We start from the raw sequence: 20961 nt of genomic DNA, 5'->3' as shown, positions 1-20961 counted from the left end.
TTATGGTTTCGCGTTTCACCGATTACTGATTGGTTGCGCGTTTCCGTATTTCCGTGTTTCCGCACTCATGTAATATCAGCCTAATGTAGAACCAGCTTTATAGATCTAATGACTTTTAGAGTAGATATAAAGAGAGTGAAGCCAATCCTGGATCTCCTTCCTGATTGGTTCCGCCATTTTAGGATTAACTGTTAGAGGAAGACGACGTTAGAAAAAGAAAAGGATGAGAAATTGTTTGTCGTAAAATGGCGACTTCCGGTTAATTGGCTTCACTCTCTTTATACCCACTCTAATGACTTTATTCCATACAAAATATGGGAGTTGATGATCTATTTTTTTTTATAATCTGTGCTACAGTGTAGAGGAACCACGTGTTTGTGTTATAACCTGTTTTGTTCTGGCTCTTGGATAAGACTGGCCATGATAATCCAGCTATACCGGAACCTGGGCCAACCAAATATTAAAGAAGCAGACCTGTTTTGTTCCGATAACGTGTCCTGTATTTTTGCAAATAATTAGTTTAACTTTCTGACATTAACGTACAAAATGTTAACTGAGAATTTGACGATTTTCTGTGAACGAGATCAGAAATATAAACAGAGATTCTTACTTTTTGAAGTAAATATGGCTATTTTTATGTTACTTTTCCTGCAGATCTTCCTAATTATTATTTATATATATATATAGTAATTTTTTCTTCTTTAGAAAATTGTATGTTTTTATAATAGATATAAGTTTAATAAATTATTTTTCGCAGGAATTTAGTAAACTTAACCCAGATACAATTTTGGAAATATTATGTGAATTTTTGATGCAACCAGAGTGCACAAAAGATGTTGTTGATTGTTTCCCAGAATTATTGTTAGGCCTTATTTCTGTAGCCATACCTATAGAAGATTTACGATCATCAGCATTAATAGACAAGAATATTATTCATAGATTAAACTGTGTTATATTAGGAAAGCTACTTGATGTTAATCAAGATTTACTAATGTACGTGTATTATATTAATGTATCAGAAAATGTATTATACCGATAAATGTGTTTTGTGTTGTATAAAATTTTTATATAATAAACTTCTTACAATAATAAAAAGTTTATTATGTAAAAGTTAACTCTTAGCTATTTAATTTCTAAATGTTAATTATTAATGTTCTTTATTTATTATGAAGGATGATTAATATATGTTATAGAATGTTATTTTTTTTATTTCAGCTATGTTTTACACTACTTTGATATTAACCCAGCTCCATTCGAACTTTTTGATGACTCGCTTGATGTTATACCCCTAAAGAAACAAAATAGAAGAAGATTTTCATGTATCTCAGAAGTATCTGAATATGACATTGTTATCGCATGTCATAGTATTTTGCAGTCTGCTGTTAGCCATTTTAAACATAAATGGAATTGGTCTAGATTTTACAAGTATTTAACGAATGCAGATGACAGGGTGAAATGGTAAGTATATATATTACAAGAAACTTAATAATAAAAAATTCCTTTCAAAATGTTTGCAATATATCTTAATACCAGGGTTGGGAAGTTAACTATTTTTTTTTAACTAAGTTAAGTTAAAGTTAACAGCCTTAAAAATTTAACTTAATTAAAATATACAAATTAATCTATAATGAAATTAATTGAATTCAAAGTTAAGTTAATAAAAAAAGTAATTGAAAAGTTAAAAGTTAAATTTGGTTACATAAAATGTAACTAAGTTATGTTAAAATTAATTAACTTTTTAACTTTTTAACTTAACTTTTATCGTTTTAATTTAGCATTACCCAACCCTGCTTAATACGTTTTTAATTATTTATCTATAATTGCTGGAAAGTAAGAAATTTGCTAATTTGATTTCAGGGTTGCCTTAAAATGCATAGCAATAGTTTTAAACATGTCTGAATCAACAAGATTATCATGCGCACAAACATTTATTCCAAACTTCAAAAAATTTTTAATTGATTATGAAGACAAAAGCATAAATACTAGTATTATTTGCGCCAGCTTTGAGTCAATGGAAGACACAGTTAAAAATATCTCATCTATTGTATCCGTTGGTGGCATTTTATTATCCACTCTCGGCAGGAATCAGAGCACTTATAATTTAGTTCCAGTTTCTTCCACGAAAAAAAATCTGCAAAGTTTGGCCATAGCTATAAGCTCCAGGAAATGCATTTGCCTGCAAGGACCAGTTGGTTGCGGTAAAACAGCTCTGGTGGAGTATTTAGCCAGAGTTACTGGACACGATATGTCGAACTTTATTAAAGTGCAACTAGGCGATCAGACTGACTCAAAGATGCTGTTGGGAATGTATAGATGTACCGATGTACCTGGTGAATTTGTTTGGCAACCAGGTGTTCTCACACAAGCGGTTATTGCTGGTAAGTGGCTACTCTTGGAGGATGTGGATAGCAGTGCCCTTGATGTAGCCAGCGTCTTGAGTAATTTGATGGAAACTGGAACGCTCTGTGTACCTGGATATCGCGATACTATTTATGTTAACAGTGGATTCCAGTTGTTTGTTACGCAGCGATTAATGACGTCCATTACGGGAATTCAAAAACATGTCACAGGATCCTCAAGTTTGTTGCAAAAACATTGGCTGTGTTTAAACGTAGAGCCTCTGTCCACGGACGAATTAGTTACTTTAGTCCAAACGCTGTTTCCAGTATTGAATACAATCGCTACTAAAATAATAGATGTATTTTTGTTGTTTTCCGTGGGAGATCATGATAGTGAAAGTAATACATATGATGCTATACTGTCACTGAAGATTGGACGACAGATATCAACACGAGATTTAATAAAATGGTGCTCCAGAGCTATTGTTGATTTCAATGTTTCATCATCAGATTCTCTATTGAAAATATTTCAAGATGCTCTAGATGTTTTTTGCTGTTCTGTGTCTAATCAAGGTATTAGTTTCTTCCTTACACTTCTATTTAATCATATTACAATATATGAAATATATATTTTAGTCTCTTTTATCTATCAATTGTATATACATTTATAAATATTTATATTTTCTATTTTTTAATATTTAAAAATGTTTTCAAGTAAATATTATATCACTAATCTTATTATCTTTTATAGAGCAACGATTGAATTTGGCGAAGGCGATAGCTCGTAAACTTGGCATTATAATGCTGAAGGCAGAGTACTTTTGCAATATGTATAAACCATCCATAGACTTACTTCCCGAGCTTCTGATAGCAGGCAGAGCAAAGTTGACTCGTAAAAAAGCGCAATATGCAAGAATAGATATAGAAAAGATTAATTTTTTCTTTACAAGACCTTCTTCATGTTTACTGGAGCGCATAGCTATTTGCATCAAGCAGAAGGAGCCCGTGTTGCTGGTCGGTGAGACTGGTACTGGAAAAACAAGTTCAATTCAATACTTAGCGAGGAGTACTGGTCATAGATTGATAGTTATAAATATGAATCAACAAAGCGAGAGCGCGGATTTATTAGGTGGTTATAAACCAGTCGATCTGAAGTTCTTAATCTCGCCTATCCGGGAGGAGTTCGAGATCCTGTTCCGTTCTTACTTCATGATCGAGTCAAATAGGAAGTTTCTTGAACACATTGCTCTGTGTCACAAGCAGCAAAAATGGAAGAATCTTGTTATTTTGATGAACCACAGTGCACATGCTGCTGTGAAAAGATTGAGAAATAAGTGTGAAAAGTACCTCGAAGATAATACATTTAGGAAAGACACTTCAAAACATTTTAGACAAGACAAAAAATCTCAAAAGAAATCCGATCAAGACGATATCCAGACTGATTTAAATATGCTGAAGAAGTGGGAAAAGATGCTGGAGAAACTAGACAAGCTGGGAACTCAAGTGAAGAGTCAATATGCACTAGCATTCTCCTTCATAGAGGGGAGTTTGGTCAGGGCTTTACGAGACGGTTATTGGGTTCTTTTAGACGAGATTAATCTGGCAAACGCAGAAACATTGGAATGTCTTTCCGGTTTATTGGAAGGTTCTTCGGAATCTTTGCCGTTACTAGAGCGCGGTGATGGAGAACCTGTGAAAAGACATCCCGACTTTACAGTGTTCGCCTGCATGAATCCAGCCACGGATGTTGGCAAGAGAGACCTACCAGTTGGTTTAAGAAATAGATTCACCGAGTTTTACGTCGATGAGTTGACCGAGCAATCGGATCTTGAATTGCTCGTAAGTTCTTACCTGGCGGAACTAAATTTGCCGGAGAAGCATAAAGCGATCATGAAATTCTACTTAAACGTTAGGAAGGAAGCTATGAGCACATTGTTCGATGGCACAGCCCATAAACCACATTACAGTTTGAGAACGCTATGTCGCGCGTTGTACATTTCTGCATCAAATCCTTGTGGCAATGTTCTGAGATCCTTGTACGAATCCTTTTCTTTGAGTTTTCTAACGCAATTGGATTACAATTCTTATCCGATTGTACAAAGAATGATCGCGAAAGCTATCCTTGACAACAAGAACATTAAAGAAATTCTTGGCATTCCTATACCAAAACCGAAATGCAGCCCAGGAGAAAATTACATGTATATTGAAGGATATTGGGTCCTACAAGGTAGCTTAACGCCCGAAACACCTAGCAACTACATATTGACTGATTCTGTTAGAAGAAATTTGAAAGATTTAGTAAGAGTCGTGTCAATTGGAAAAATCCCAGTTTTGTTACAAGGCGACACATCAGTAGGCAAGACCAGTTTGATTACTTATTTAGCGAAAACCACAGGACATGTCTGCGTCCGTATAAACAATCATGAGCACACAGATCTACAAGAATACGTCGGAAGTTATATCGCTGATGAAACCGGAAAATTGGTGTTCAAGGAAGGTGTCCTAGTTGATGCGATGCGCAAGGGATATTGGATTATTTTGGATGAGTTAAATCTAGCCCCGAGTGATGTTCTGGAAGCCCTGAATCGAGTTCTTGACGACAACAGGGAATTGTTCATACCTGAGACGCAACAGGTAGTGAAAGCGCACGAACATTTTATGTTATTTGCGACGCAAAATCCTCCTGGACTCTACGGCGGCCGAAAAGTTCTGTCACGAGCGTTCAGAAACCGATTTATAGAATTACACTTCGACGAGATACCGCCAAATGAATTGCAGATAATACTTAATCAAAGATGCAGTATGCCAGAGTCATACTGCAAACAAGTAATTAACGTAATGACAGATCTTCAAATAAGACGCAAAAGCACGGCGGCTTTCGCTGGTAAAAAGGGATTTGTAACTCTGCGAGATCTGTTTCGTTGGGGCGAAAGATATAGATTAGCGCCTGACATAGGCAACAAACTATATGATTGGAGTCAACATCTGGCGGACGAGGGCTATCTTGTTCTCGCAGCTAAAGTTCGCAAAGTAGAAGAAGCAGATGAAATAAGACAAGTAATAAGAAAACATTTAAAAAGGGATGTGGATCCCGATAACTTATTCACGTTAAACGACAAAACTTCGCCAGTTACGAGGCACATTTTGGAGGAAATCCTGAAGAACAATATCTCCGGTTTCAACCACATTGTATGGACTTATCACATGCGTCGAATAGCGGTTTTGATGAAGAAATCCTGTCAATTCAAGGAACCGGTGTTGCTGGTCGGAGAAACTGGTGGAGGCAAAACAACAGTCTGTCAATTGATCGCAGCTATCAACGGTCAAGCTATGCGTAGCGTGAACTGTCATATGCACACCGAATCGTCCGATTTTCTGGGAAATTTGCGACCTGTTCGAGATCATACCGAAGATGATCAGAAGCTCTTCGAATGGGTGGAGGGTCCTTTGATAAATGCTATGCGTAACGGCGATCTGTTCTTAGCTGATGAAATTTCGTTGGCTGATGATAGTGTTTTAGAACGATTAAATTCACTCTTAGGTACGTATAAATAGGAAATAGATGCCAAATATAAATCATGTACATGTCTATATGTGTATATAATTATTATAAAAAAGATTTACAGGGTCGATCTATCTTATTATGAAGTTTATTTATGATATATTTAATCTTCTAGAGCCGGAACGTAGTCTTCTATTGGCTGAGAAAGGAATGGAATCTTTGCACGATGAAGGGAACACCGTGATCGTGGCTGACGAGAAATTCGTGTTTGTCGGGACGATGAATCCCGGTGGTGATTACGGTAAGAAGGAGCTCTCGCCGGCCTTACGAAATCGCTTCACTGAAGTATGGTGCGAGGGTTGCATGGCCAGGAGCGATCTACGTGATATAATAATACATAATCTTCGCATTGATTTGCAAACAACGAGAGAGTCCATCGCCAATGCAATATTGAGGTTCACTGAATGGTTACAAACCACCGAAGTGGGCAAGAAGCTTACTGTGAGCATACGAGATGTGCTTACTTGGGTGAATTTTATAAACGTGTCAACTGATGGCACTTTGTTATCGAAACTAATGATTGGAGAGGCGTACTATCATGGTGCTTGTCTTACATACATCGATAGTCTTGGATCTAGTTCCACAGGTTCGGAGAGGTAAGTGTTATTAACACATAAAATTAATTTCTTTAATTAAAATAATGAAATAATGTTTAATTAAATTATAATATTAAAATAATATACAATTAAAATAATATTACTTTTATTAAAATAATAATTTAAGTTAGTAGTTTTGTTACTCCAAGAATAAATCCAATAAGTAAAATGTCTATGTAAGCCTCCGCGGTTGTTAGTGCATAAATTATACTTATATATTTATAAGATATAAGATAAGATATAATTCAGAAACAATTGTAATGTACTTACCAAACGAAGTTAACGGAGAACGTTTCGATTTTGGATTTAAGTCCTTTCTAATTCGGAAGGTAACTACAAGTTTATACTTGAATATATATTTTATGTATTAATAGTTGCAGTAGCTTATATATATCATATATAGACATTTTACGTATATTAATTTCTAATTGTATTCAAGTTCCGATATCTTAATTTTGTACATAACTATTTAACCATCTTAGTTTGAAGTCTAATATTTAATAAATCTTCTCGATTAAGAGTTAGTTTCAGTATGAATATTTATTTATTTTGATGTACACACACAATATATAAAAAAAAATTCAATGCTCTCTAATCAGTTGTTATTTATTTTCAGTATCAGCAAGTTAAAAGATTTTACAGAGGCTGCTCTCCAATTTATTAAGTCGGAGATTGAAACTACAATGAAATCTGAATTTGACATGGAAGCTCCTATTATAAATAAAAATGTCGTTGTAGATGCTTCGGACATATTCGGGATACTACCATTTTATATTAAAAAGGGCTCATATATCTTTTACGAGAATCATGCATTTACATTTACAACTCCTACTGCAAAATTGAATACGTTAAAGCTGCTAAGAGCATTGCAGTTAAATAAACCGATTCTTCTGGAAGGAAGTCCAGGTGTGGGGAAAACAAGTCTGGTTTCTGCACTCGCGAAAGCCACAGGGCATACTTTGCTTAGAATCAACTTAAGCGATCAAACGGTATTATAAAACAGTGCATAAATTTATTTTTATTATATTCTAAATATTTTCATCATATTCTAAATAATAAATGTGTAACTTATTTTATCAGAAATTAAATAACGTTGTTTCTAATGTGTATCTACAGGATGTGTCAGATTTATTTGGTGCCGATCTTCCCGTAGAAGGCGGGAAAGGTGGTGAATTTGCATGGCGCGATGGTCCATTTTTGCGAGCTTTGCGTGCCGGATATTGGATTCTGCTCGATGAGCTAAATTTAGCCTCGCAATCGGTCCTGGAAGGCCTTAATGCATGCTTTGACCACAGAGGAGAAATATACGTTCCCGAATTAGGAAAGACATTTTCAGTCAAACCTGGTACAAGGTTATTTGGTTGTCAAAATCCTTTGCGGCAAGGTGGAGCCAGACGAGGCTTACCAAGATCCTTTTTAAATAGATTTACTCAAGTACGTTACATTCTAAACATGTATGAAACAATACTACGAAAATAATTTCTATAATCCGAAATCTACTGTTCTTGTAGATTTCTGTAGCTGCATTATTGGAAGATGATTTGAAGTTTATACTCGGTGTGCAATTTCCACAACTTCCTATAGAATTGATCAATTGCATGGTGCAGTTCAATAGTAAATTAGCGTCAGAAGCTGGCATCGTATGGGGACATATTGGTTCTCCATGGGAGATGAATTTACGAGATATTATTCGATGGTGCGAGACGACTATTGAAGCAGATTCTAACGAATTTCGCAACAATAAACAATATTTTAATCCAGGTGACAGTGTGGAACTCATTTATGTTAACAGAATGAGAACTAATGAAGATCGACAAAAGGTAAGTCGTGGTCATTGTTATAAAATTATATTCAACATATCAAGTAATAAGAATAACGAAAAATAACGGAGAGAAGAATTACAGAATAGTATTGAAAGAAATCGCTTTTACGCTTATTAAAATAAAATATGTTAAATTCTAATATTTTAAAAATACAATGCTATCCATATTTTGGATTTTTTTGCAGGTCTATCAAATATATCAAGAAATGTTCTCGCCCGAGAAATATCCTCTTCCACCTAATCAACTGCCCATGCACATCACGACAGACAAATTTTTCATCGGTGAAGTGATGTTAAGCCGGAAAAATTGCAGCGAACCTCAGGACTTCAATTTGTTAGTACTTAGAGATCAGAAAAGAACTTTGAAGAGTCTCATGCAGTGCGTTAAAATGAATTGGATGTCCATACTTGTAAGTTTATTCATAAATATTGTATGCTTAAATATTTTCTATTAGAGTTCCATCTTTAGCTAATTATAATAAGACCAAATTTACTATTATAGGTTGGTGCTTCGGGTAGCGGGAAAAGCAGTGTAATTCGTTTACTTGCTGCTTTAACAGGTCAGAAACTGAGGTCAATTACCGTAAATTCTGCGATGGACACGACAGAGATATTAGGTGGCTTTGAACAGGTAAGGAAACAAATATTTAATATTAATGTTGGCTAAATGCTGATGTGTTTATCAGAGAGCTATCCACCTTTTATTATCTGAAGAGTGATCATTCTCTGCTTGCTCTCACGAGTCATAAACTTTCTAAGAAATTCAACCTAAGATTCGATATATCAGTTTACATTGGCTGCGTTCTATATAATGCTCACAATACTCATGGAATTATTTCATTTTTGTTTATCAAATGTTAAACAAGAACAAACGATGTTCGCGAGTGTTATAAGCATTAAGTGGAACACATTGCATAGCTTGTTGATATCTGTATTAACAGACTATGGTTTTGGTTATACTAGTTTTTTCAATTTAATAACAACAATACTTTGAACTACTACGATAGAATTTCTTTATCAAAATCGTTATTTGATACATAAAATTATTATATGTTTCTTTTGATTTTGCTAGTAAAATAAAAAGATTTTCTTTAATATTTTACCATTATTAAAAATTTATTTTTTAAAAAATAAATATTCTCTAAAATCATTAAATATACATATATCGCCATATTTTTAAAGCATGTAATATTTATTTCGCTATATTTAAAGTATGCAATATTCTATTAATTTAATAAAAAGAAGAAGTATTACTTTTATTTTTAATGTAAACAAAGTTTTATATACATTTAAATATAATATATGCTGTTTTTTCTTTCTAGAGGAATAAAATTTTGCTTCGTATATTTTATGCAGTTTATGATATCATTTCATCTATATTTTACTGTCAATTTACAGCGGTATTTCAGTTTATCAAGTTCTCTTAAAAATGTTCTTAATAATAATACTTTACCCTCTGATAAGGTTATTAACAATAATTCATTATATGATGACAATTAATCATTTATTTTCTTATTATTTTAGACGGACTATAATCGGCATCTTGAACAACTATTTGAGCACGTTGCGACTTTACTTATCAAGAGTCTGCAAACAAAGATAACTATTGACAAATTGGAGCAAGTTACCGAACTTCATGAACGTCTGGAGCAAGTGCGACACTTATTCGGTAAGTAAAATGAGATCGATAGAAAAGGCTTTCTTTAGGCTTTCTTTATAACGTCAAACGAAGAAACCTAATTTCCTGCTGTGGAATAAGATCTTATCACTTGTTATCCATTTGTTACCAGATGAAAACGTCGCCGGTAGAACAATGGCCGCGGAAACCAAATTATTCTTACATAAAATCGAGGAATTGTCGAAATTAGTGTCGGCGATGAAGCTTTGGGAACCTTCTCGCGAACCGGAGCTACGAGATATCGAATCGAAGCTAAGGAATTTGTCGATTTTCGTCGAACAAGATAAATGCTTGAATGCTGGTGGAAAGTTCGAATGGGTAGACAGTGTGTTAGTAAAGGTATTCCATCAATGACATGCTTTCATTTTATTCAAAACAATATAATAACGGAGTCATCTTTTAGTGCTTGCAAGATGGTACTTGGCTACTCGTCGATCAAGTTAATCTATGTAGCCCCGCTGTATTAGACAGACTTAATGGATTGTTAGAGCCAAACGGTGTTCTCAGTATTGGCGAACGAGGTATTGACAGCAATGGCAATGTCGTTACTATCAAGCCGCATGAAAATTTCCGCCTATTTCTAACCATGAATCCCCGATACGGCGAAATTTCCAGGTAACTTATCTCTCGATATCTGTAAGTCAATAATTTAATTATATGATCTTATAATCAATCATGCATAAAATTAAATTACTTTATTCCAAAAATATTATATTGATCATAAATTCTTCCATATTTCTAACGCAAATATATTTATCTAACACAGATGAAATAAAAAAAATTGCAAAATAGCAACTTTATATTGCAATAAATATTTAAAAAATTTGCGATATATATGCTCAACGTACAATCGTGATGAAGATTTAAAATCATTTTACGAATTCCGGGGAAATTATATTAATTATATCGTAATAGCATAATTTACCATTATCGCGTAATACAAATCATGACCGATGATTTTAGAGCCATGCGTAACAGAGGTGTCGAGATTTATATGCTCGGCTCGAAGGAGAACGTCAACAAGGATGTAATCGATTCCAACTCACTGTTGTTTAACGCCGGTATTATGAAATCTGCGCATCGGGATGCACTACTAGAGATCTACGACAAAATGTCGGAAGAGATTGCCTGGGATCAATTCAATGTGGTCGATTTGTTGCAAACTGCGTTCTTGGTGAAGCAACGATTGCTACGTGGATTCTCTACGGAGCAATCGATCAGGAACGCATGCATTGATGTCTACATAAAACCTAGACCGTTGAGAGATCCCCGATTCAGAGAACATCTGATTTCTCTGATCAATGAAATTGTTGAACGACATGTCACGTGCGATGAAGCAATCTCGGTGATCGATTTGGATGCCACCACATGGAGCGTAAAGAATTTGCAAGATAATTCAAGACTCGTTATAATTAGACAACAAGGCTTATTGTTGAACGCCGCTGTTAAGATATACGAATCCTCTCTAAAATCTGATTCAGGAAATATCGGAGGAAATATTATTACAACGAAGTTGTTGAACGACTTTTGCGGTCTTAAAGAGGATGAAAAGTTTACGTTGGATGTTGACGTTGCTGATATATTGCCATATCTTCTCTTGAATTTCTACGAACAATCCTCGCGAGACGACGCGTCACTCAGAAAGGAATTGATTTCGAAAATGCTACGAGGAAACGCAATATTTGATGATCTTGAGCATAAGAGCGCGCTAATAGCAAAAGTAATCGCACTATATTGTTCCGAATCGGCAAATGCAAGAAGTTCGTTACCTTGGGATTTGTGGCAGCTCGTTGGAAGAATAACAAACGATAACGACGATAATATTTGCAGGGACACGAACAAATTATTATTGTTGCTATATGCGTACAGTATGATTCTAAAAAGAGATATGTTACCAAAGAAAACTGAGAATAAGGACTTAATATCTATAAAACTGTACTCTAGCATTGTAAATGATGGTAAATATTCTAGATTAAATTGTAATGAATTAATATCTAATAAGTAATATCTAATTTTTTTAATTTTATGTCACCGTTATATCTTGAAGTAAAGAATATAAGTCATTTTTTAAGGAAATGAAGTTATAAAGTGCAATTAAGTCAAATCATAAATATAATACAATGTTTCATTTCTAAATTGCTATAGTAAAACGGATCTTGCTCGGTATATAAAACAATTTACCTTATAAATAAAAATTTATGCTTTTAATTTATAAGAGTATTTGTTCGATTTTTTATTTATCACTTTTAGTTATCATTTTTCAAAGTACGATTTTTATTGGACAGATTATTATATTAACAGAATTTTTCACTTACAGGTAAACTATTTTCACAATTAAAAAATCAACCGCTCATAACGTACTTTGTACAGTTCCTTGAACAAGCGAGGTCTTGCATTAACGCGATTTTACAAGATGTAAATATAAATATCAAAGAGTACATTGATTTAAGAAAAGAATTGAAATGGTTCACGAGATTCGAAAGACTAGGCGAATTGACACTTACAAATAAAAAGGAAAAGTCTAAGGGCGTATTTATGAATTTGGATCAGATTTCTGTGTTGCTAAGAGTGCATTATAAATGGCTATTGAAATTCCTACGCAAGCTAAAATCCTTAAGCAACGAAACCATGAACGAAATCAAACAGTTATGGGATATTGTTGACCATATAAACAATCAGATGGAATTTGTATACGATCCTATCAAAAAGATATCGAAGAGAGTCAAGAAGTACTTGACACTTCCATCGCCTCACTCCACAAAAATCAGCATGGAAGTGCAATCGAAGCTGATGAGAATAACGAAAGATTTAGATGTGAGAGATGAAGGAGGTAACATCTTGAAACAAGAACTGAAGATCATATCCGTGCAGTTGAAGAATGCACTAGTGATAAGACAGCAAATGATCTCTTTATGGAGCGATGTTTACTCCAGGAAGTCGATCGACGAAACGATGTTGCGGATCGTTCACGAAGTAGAGCGATTCTGCGACGAGAGTCACATTCGTCTACGAGTTCCTGCAGAAGTCAAGGATACTCTGAACAGAGTACAGTCTCTTCCAAAGAGGGAAATAATGCAGTTGAATGCGAGGATATGTTTGTGGCCGATTTATGAGTACGTGTTTCTATCGCTCGCTTGTACTTTGCAAGGAAAGATGTGTCGGGAAGTAACGATTTCCGGTGTCGCTTTGACCGAATGCCTTGCGAAATTCGCGGATGTAGCCAGTATACCGAGCGATCTGATGGGTTTGCTGAGCGCAATGGCTGGAATTGAGGGAGAATCAAAGTTCTTGTTGCTGCCGGAACTGTTCTGCTGCCTCGCACAATTCGTTCAGCGATCTCACGCTTTTAAGGATACGAGCCGTCTTTTGCACTGGCGTGGTACAACAGAAGAAGATGTAGAGAAATCAATAACTTCCTATGTCGAATCCAAGGTTTGTGTTTTAATCTTATAATAAATGAGAAATTTTGAAAAATGTTTCGAGAGATAATTAAAATGTTGAAGAATCAAATTCAACGAAGTATATCTATGACTGTGTTATATAAAATAATTATACATATATATTAATTATGTTTTAAATATTATCTAATAATATAATTAATAATTTGAATCTATGACTGCTAAAAATTAAATATTAGTAATTTCTATGTATAAGATTTTTATGTATGTTATTATATAGAGAGAAATTACTAATATTTAATCTTTAGCGCTCAAATTTTCTCGTTTAAAAATATATCACGTTATGATCTATTTATGTATATTTGTAGATAGAATGCCATGTCGGTGGACCGGTTCTCTTGAACCTAGTATTGCAACTAATGTTAAACAAAATCAATCAAGAGAAAGAAAAAAATGTTCTTCCCGCAATTGCACTCGGAACATATGCGGCGCAAGTGAATCAGCTACAGTTATTAAATGAGATTTTGTGGAGAAATAGTATCTCGTTAACAAATAAACGGTGCAATTCAAACAATAGCGATTTGGCAACATTAAAATTTTACTTGCATTTATACTCGTCCACGTTTCACAAAATGAACATGGAGCACGATATAAAAAAACAAGATGGGAATTGTGCGGACGATATTAAATCCAGCGATTATTTCAAGTCGGTCGAAGAATTGCATGAAACATATAACGAGATAAATATCATCGATGATGAGAATGAAGAAGAAAATTTTTTTAAAACGCTTCAACGAGGGAAAGGGTGGATGATACTTGGTTATATACAATTAATGCTCTTTGGAAATTTAGATCTTATCGATCCCGTGCATAAGGTGGAACTGAAGCTGCAGTACTTAGAGGAAGACATCGCCGATTTCAGAAAATCGATATACATTACAATGTTGCAAGATCGTATTCTAGGAATATCAGCGGCGAACGAGCATCCGAGATTTACAGAGATGAGAAACTGCGAGAAGCGCTTGCTGAAGACGAGAGATGATCTCAACTGTCTGAGAGCGTTTAGGCCAGCGTTTGTCAACTTCGCCTCGCTCAGCAAGGATAGCACTGATTTCAGGAATAGAGTAGGTTCTTACACATTAGTGAAAAAGCACATTAACAACCTGTATATGATCGCAGACAAAATCAGTCGAGATTGTGAATCAACCGATCTGACAATTGCGGAGACCATTTCGCGAGAAGCGGAAATCTGGGGCTTGTCAGTGCAACGATTCGCCGAGCAGATTAGAACAAAATACCTGTCGGCTTATCCAGATGTGATTCTTCCATTGTTGACGGCGCTGGCTCAGTTAAATCATGGCGTTTTCATACTGATCAACGAGATCCGACGGTTGATATCTCTGCGTAAAAGTGGAGAAGCCAATCTCGAATCTTTGATATACAACTTGATCCGATTCCCAACAATCGGCCGGCAGCAGGAGAACCTTTTGAATCTGAGTGGTTTATGCGTTTCCACAAACATGAGGAGTCTAATTGGCAAGAGTTCATGCTCCACGGACACGTTTGTCAGGATGCAAGAGCAGTTCCGAATATTCAAGTCGGGTTTACATGAACTGCATAATCACGTGATTCTTAACAAAAGTCTAACTAAGCCACTATGGCGAGACATGAACGAACTATTACAGCAAATAGTTCTGATCTGGAAGCAACAACAACTGGAGGAAGAGAAACGAGCCGCAGAGCAAGACAGTCTATACAAGAATAAAATTGAGAGTCACAACGACACATTGACGGAGGAAGAAGAGCTTGCTCTAGAAGTTCGCAACTTATTTCCATCATATCGTGAAAAGGACTTTAACGACATAGAGGACAAGTCGCAACCCTCCCTCGACGAGAAGAGTATACCAACTCAATTGAACGAAATGGAGTCAAACTTCAGCGGTCTTGTCACCAAGGATGACATCAGAGAGATCCAACAGATCCACTCGAATATCGTCACGTCTTTCATCGCGACCAAATGGATATGCAACAGTTCTGCTTTGACAAGTTCAACGAATTACATCGGGTCCCTGATTCAAAGATATAACACGGTATACGGGATGCTCGATAACATACTGCCGAGTTTGAGCGAAGGACTCGCAGTCAAACTATATAACAGCTTGAATCTTTTGGTTACTTTGGGGCTGCAAGCGAGCCAAGAGAAAAGCGCGGATCGGACTTTGCAAGAAAACACATGGTCTGAAGGACGAATGAGAGCGTACAATTTCTACAAGGACTGCAATGTTGAAGAAGTAAAGCAGTGCCTACCGTTGTGCGAGAATATCCTAAATCATGTTGATAATCTGTTAAAGGAATGGCCAGAACATCCCACTCTGAGATCGATACGATGTATAATAGAAAGGATCTACACATTTTCGGTCACTTCACCTGTTTCCAGATTCCTAACAGGTTTGGAGTTGCTGCTTGTCAAGATGCATCAATGGGAGGAGAATGCACACAGTGGCGTCAGCATGACGGACCATGTGTTAAAGTTAACGCAACAGATAATATATTGGAGAAAGCTGGAGTTGTCTTGCTGGAAGGGTTGTCTCGATGCAACATACGAAAATCTCAGATCGGATACGTCTAAATGGTGGTTCTTCTTGTATGCGTTGATTGAGAGTTACATTTCGAGATCTGAAAAGGATAATGTTCAGGAAACAAACGATGAGCCTATTACCAAGCAAAAGTTGATAGAATCGCTAGAGCATTTCATGAACCAGTCGTCCCTTGTCGAATTCGAATCACGCTTAGATCTTCTCTTGACGTTCCACTGTCATGTATATTATTTCGACGACAGTGACAACAGGAATGAACTTTTGGCCATATTGTGGAACGTGTACAATTATTACAAACAGTTCGTAGATGATGTGAACGCAAGAATCGCCGTTTTGAAAGCGCCCATCGAAAAGAAGTTAAAGGATTTTGTTCAAATTGCGCGATGGAACGACATTAACTATTGGGCTGTGAAGGAAACAGTTGAGAAGACGCATCGAACTTTGCATAAATTGATAAAGGAGTTCCAGAATGCTTTAAAGCAGATTGTGTCTTCTTGCTTGACTGTTAAATCGGGATCTTACGGTACAGAGATGAGCAAAGGCATCTGGGATGATGGGGAACATTATAAGCACATAATGAGCCCTGAAGATTTTATCGTAACAAAATCTTCGCAATCTGTAGACGTGAAAGCACAATTTACAAGCGAACTTATTACGTTACTAACGAAAGCCAGAAAGGCTCCTTGTCTATGCAAGGAAATAATCCTGGTAAATTCTTATCCGAATGTACGAAAAGAAATCGAAAATTTCATCGAAAGCTACATGGAGCAGAGCGTACGTCTTCGGGAAATGAACATCGATAGAAGTCTACCGAAAAATAAGCAGAAATCTCAGGCGAAGAGTATCTTGCAGCAGAAGAAAATGACGCTCGCCAATTATTTCAAGAAGTTGACCCAAATGGGCATATCTTATCGCACTGGTATATTGACATTGAAAAATAATGCGGATAAAGTAATAGATTTCACAGTATCACCTTTGGATCTTTCCATAATCGGTCAGTATTTTAAACTGAAGAAAGCCGACCAGAATATGCTGACGCAGTGGAAAGGCTGCGAAAAATATTATTATAAGTCTCTCATTAAATTAAATGCTCTCAATGCGATGCTCAGCACAAATCAGACCGACCTGGGATTGCAGAATATAGAACGTTGCCGAGGATATTCCGCGCACTTGATGCTGATAGCCCACATGCAGAAGATAACAATCGTTCAATCATTCGATCGGTTCTCGTCACTTCGCGCACAGATTTTAAATTTGTCCGAGACACGCGAGCAAGATTTAAATATGCTAAGACAGAACAGAAGCGATTCGACGAGTAACGACTCGTTTATGAAACGCGCGGAGAGCCTGAAGACATTGCTGATTACGTTGGAAGTTGGATTTGAACAACTGCTGCTGTTTCTGCAATGCTGTCCCGTGGAATCGGCGAGTAATCCGAACAGATCCACACTTACATTGGACGCAAATGCGCTTCCTATAATTGCCGCCTCTCAAAATGACGAGATTTGGAAGAACGCAAATGCTATGTTGAAGGATAGTTTAAATTCAGTAAAAGCTACTGCGAAACATTTCCACATATTATTTATGCCATTCGAAGTCTTATCGATAGATCATTTTGAACATTCTACTCATATTTCATTTGTAAGTTCAAAGCACTTTGAATTCTTGGAACAATGCTGTACTACAATCAAAGACTTAAGAGCGCGATTTAAGGATATAAAACTATTGTTTAAGAATTTGGATGTTGTGCATCCTATTTGGGAAAGTATAGTGTTTTTAGACACGAAGATAGAATGCTTCCTTCAGGATGATAGCACGCTATTCGAAAAATTGCGAGCATCCACAGATATTGAAAATGCAGAGCAATTGAAAAAAGAAAATCACACTATCGAACGATATGAATCAGATCTAAAACATTTAATAAATATAATATTGCTTGTAATACAGAAGAAATTTAAAGGTATCGAGGAAGATATGTTGCATTTGAATAAAAAACTGAGTGAGGAGAATGATATCAACATAGAGAAAGAGACAGAAGAAAAATTGAAACTTGTGAAACTTGTTGAATTGCTCGAACGGGATATAAAGAATGAATTAAAGCTAGCTGATACGTATAATTTAATTTCCAATCTTTTGCTACTAATACGTGAATTCGACGATCTGCAATCAGCAAATCATTGTATCAGGTAATAATTCTATTTGATATTGACAATGTTTTTTTGTTGATAAAAACATCCAATACTTTATTAAAAAGAAGCATATTATTTTTCCGTATCTATGAATAAAAATATTAATAAAATTTTGCTAACGTGAAATAAAAGCTACAAATTTCACAAAATTAATAAATATATATTATTATTTCTTTCAGGTTGCTCCTAAACTGTTTACCTCTGTTGGAACAATATATCTTGCTCGTTCAATTTTATTTAAACGAGCAGGTAGCGTCATTCCGTATTACGTGTAAAATACTGTACCTGCAATTAAACGTATTCTTAGATTTGGCTGCAAATGGGTTCTGCGTGCCAAAAGATTTAGATCTCGAGGAAAGCGAAATGAACGACTCGGAAGAAAAGACAGAAAAAGGCGGGATGGGTTTAGCCGATGGTGAAGGAACGAAAGACGTTTCCGATAGAATAGAATCCGAGGATCAACTTGAGGATGCAAGACCCGCGGATCAAGAACAAGAGAAACAAGATGATAAGACTTGTAAGGAAGAGGAGAAAGGAATCAATATGTCTGAAGATTTCGACAGCAAGCTTCAGGATATGGAAAAGAATGACAATGATGAAGAGCAGAGTAACGATGATGAAGAAAATGACTTGGATAAAGAAATGGGAGAAACTGAAGAAGGTGCTCAGCAGCTTGATAAAGAAATCTGGGGCGACGATCAAGAATCCGAAGAGGACAATCAGCAATCAGATAACGAGAATGAAGAGGAAGGTACAGGCGAACAAATCGGTGAAAAAGAAATGGGTGCGAGGGATGATAACGGTAAGAGAAAACAAGATGACGATGACGATACGGATGACGAAAATCGACAAGAGGAAAATAAAAAGGAAATTAACGAGTTGAATGAACCAGAAGTAGATGAGGATCATATGAATTTGGATGAAGACGGTAAGGAAGACAACGGTGGCGAGGATGAGAATCCGTTTGACATCGATGAGATGAAAAAACCGCCATTAGAAAAGCAAGATATAGAACTCGAGAAAGAATCTGAAGAGACTAAAGAAAATGATCCTGAGGAGAATTCTAGCGAGGACGAGGGCGACAATAGTAATACCGGTAAGGACAATCAGGCACATAAAACGGAAGAGCTTGAAACTAATAAGAAAACTGAAGAAAAAAGTGATGAGAATGCAGAAGCTGAGAACAAAGATGAGGAACAGAATCAGGATAAAGAAATGGAGGAAAACCAACTACAAGAAAAGGCAGCACCGAGCGCAAATGATGCAAGCAAAGAAATGGATGCTGCACAACAAATTGAAGAAACGACAGAAGGTTCACGTGATACAGTAGCGCAACAATCGGATGCGAAAGATCAACAGGAAACTTCATCTGAGAATACTCAAGAGGACAATATTGATAAAGGCACAGGCCAATCACAATCGGCACAACAGGAGAGCGGGCATTCAGGATCATCTAAGCAGGAAACTGTTTCGGCACCGCAGAGTAATGCTATGACAAAACCAGTCGAGAAGAGGAAGAACCCGGGTGAGAGTAACGAGGATCGCAGTCTATTGGACAGATTTGAGTCGACGCTAAAAAAATTAAAAACGACCTACACGCAAGACGAAGTATCAATAAATGAAAAAGAAGATGATACAAGCAATGCTGATGGCAATAAGGCTGAGATGGCTCAACACATTAAGGATTCCGAGAAATTTGATGATTACACGCTCGACGCCGCAACGGAAGATCAAATCAAACAACAAGCTTCTAACACGGATAAGGATAAAAATGAGGAAGAAAAAAAGGACGACACTATGGATGTAGAAATGCATGAAGATAAGGAAAACGATGTGACGGATGATAAAATAAATGAGCACAAACCCGAAAAGGTCTCTGAAATTGCAGATAATCAATGCAAAAAGGATTCTGATGGTAAAAGAAACATGGACAACAATCAAATAGAGACAACGGTTGAATTAGAAGGAGAAACAGCAGAGACGATGAAAGTGGAAAGAGGAAACGAATCTACATTTCATACGATGGAATGGAATATCGAAGAAAATGATCTTAGCTTCGATTATGTAGAAAGAAAGCGATTTGAAATAGAAAGAATGTTGGATGAATGGACGCAAGTGCCTTCCACGGAGGAAGCTACAGCTGCATGGAATTGTTTGTGTTCAGTTACGGATGCAGCTGCTAGGGATTTATCCGAAAAATTAAGATTGGTGTTGGAGCCCACGCAAGCATCGAGACTGAAGGGCGATTATAAGACGGGCAAACGCATCAATATGCGAAAAATCATTCCTTATATAGCCAGTCAATTTCGCAAGGATAAAATCTGGCTCAGACGCACGAAACCCTCGAAACGTGATTATCAAATCGTTCTCGCATTAGACGATTCCAGCAGCATGGCAGATAATCATTCGAAAGAATTGGCTTTCGAATCTTTGTCACTGATTGGCAAGGCTATGACATACCTTGAAGTGGGACAACTTAGTGTCATAAGCTTCGGGGAGAAAGTAAAAGTATTGCATCCTTTAGGAGAAGCTTTCACAGAACAAAGTGGATCTAGGTATTTTTATATAATTCCTATAAACTTGTAATATTTAATTAAATAAAAGTTGAATATATATACAGGGTGTTTCCAAATTAAATGGCAAAACTTCGGGAGCGTGTAGAGGAGTAAAAAACTAAGAAAAAAAGTCCTATAGACATATGCTCCTTTTTGCTTTGTTTCGCAGGAAATCACGAAAAAAGAAAAAAATATATTTAATTTATTATTTTAATTATTTTATTT

The 20961-nt window shown here is 36.1% G+C and overlaps 1 protein-coding gene across 1 annotated transcript in view; it reads left to right on the top strand.

The window, feature by feature from the left end:
- The first annotated feature begins 546 nt into the window (after positions 1–546).
- The window catches only part of LOC108728983 (midasin), a 22699-nt gene continuing 2284 nt past the window's right edge, over positions 547–20961 (top strand). The window contains exons 1-18 of the mRNA XM_018457853.1: positions 547–618; positions 758–993; positions 1216–1458; positions 1858–2912; positions 3091–5880; positions 6017–6497; positions 7114–7486; positions 7614–7931; positions 8009–8317; positions 8505–8729; positions 8822–8950; positions 9844–9988; positions 10110–10336; positions 10401–10612; positions 10961–11955; positions 12315–13429; positions 13764–18178; positions 18361–20736. Coding sequence (XP_018313355.1) covers positions 547–618; positions 758–993; positions 1216–1458; positions 1858–2912; positions 3091–5880; positions 6017–6497; positions 7114–7486; positions 7614–7931; positions 8009–8317; positions 8505–8729; positions 8822–8950; positions 9844–9988; positions 10110–10336; positions 10401–10612; positions 10961–11955; positions 12315–13429; positions 13764–18178; positions 18361–20736 — 15716 coding nt within the window. The remainder of the gene's footprint in view (positions 619–757; positions 994–1215; positions 1459–1857; positions 2913–3090; positions 5881–6016; positions 6498–7113; positions 7487–7613; positions 7932–8008; positions 8318–8504; positions 8730–8821; positions 8951–9843; positions 9989–10109; positions 10337–10400; positions 10613–10960; positions 11956–12314; positions 13430–13763; positions 18179–18360; positions 20737–20961) is intronic.

Source organism: Mycetomoellerius zeteki, unplaced genomic scaffold, assembly GCF_001594055.1.
Source record: "Mycetomoellerius zeteki isolate Tzet28-1 unplaced genomic scaffold, Tzet1.0 scaffold114, whole genome shotgun sequence".
In the NCBI taxonomy this organism is placed as follows: Eukaryota; Metazoa; Arthropoda; class Insecta; order Hymenoptera; family Formicidae; genus Mycetomoellerius; species Mycetomoellerius zeteki.
The sequence above is the reverse complement of the archived record's forward strand: the minus strand, read 5'-3'. Positions and strand labels throughout refer to the sequence as shown.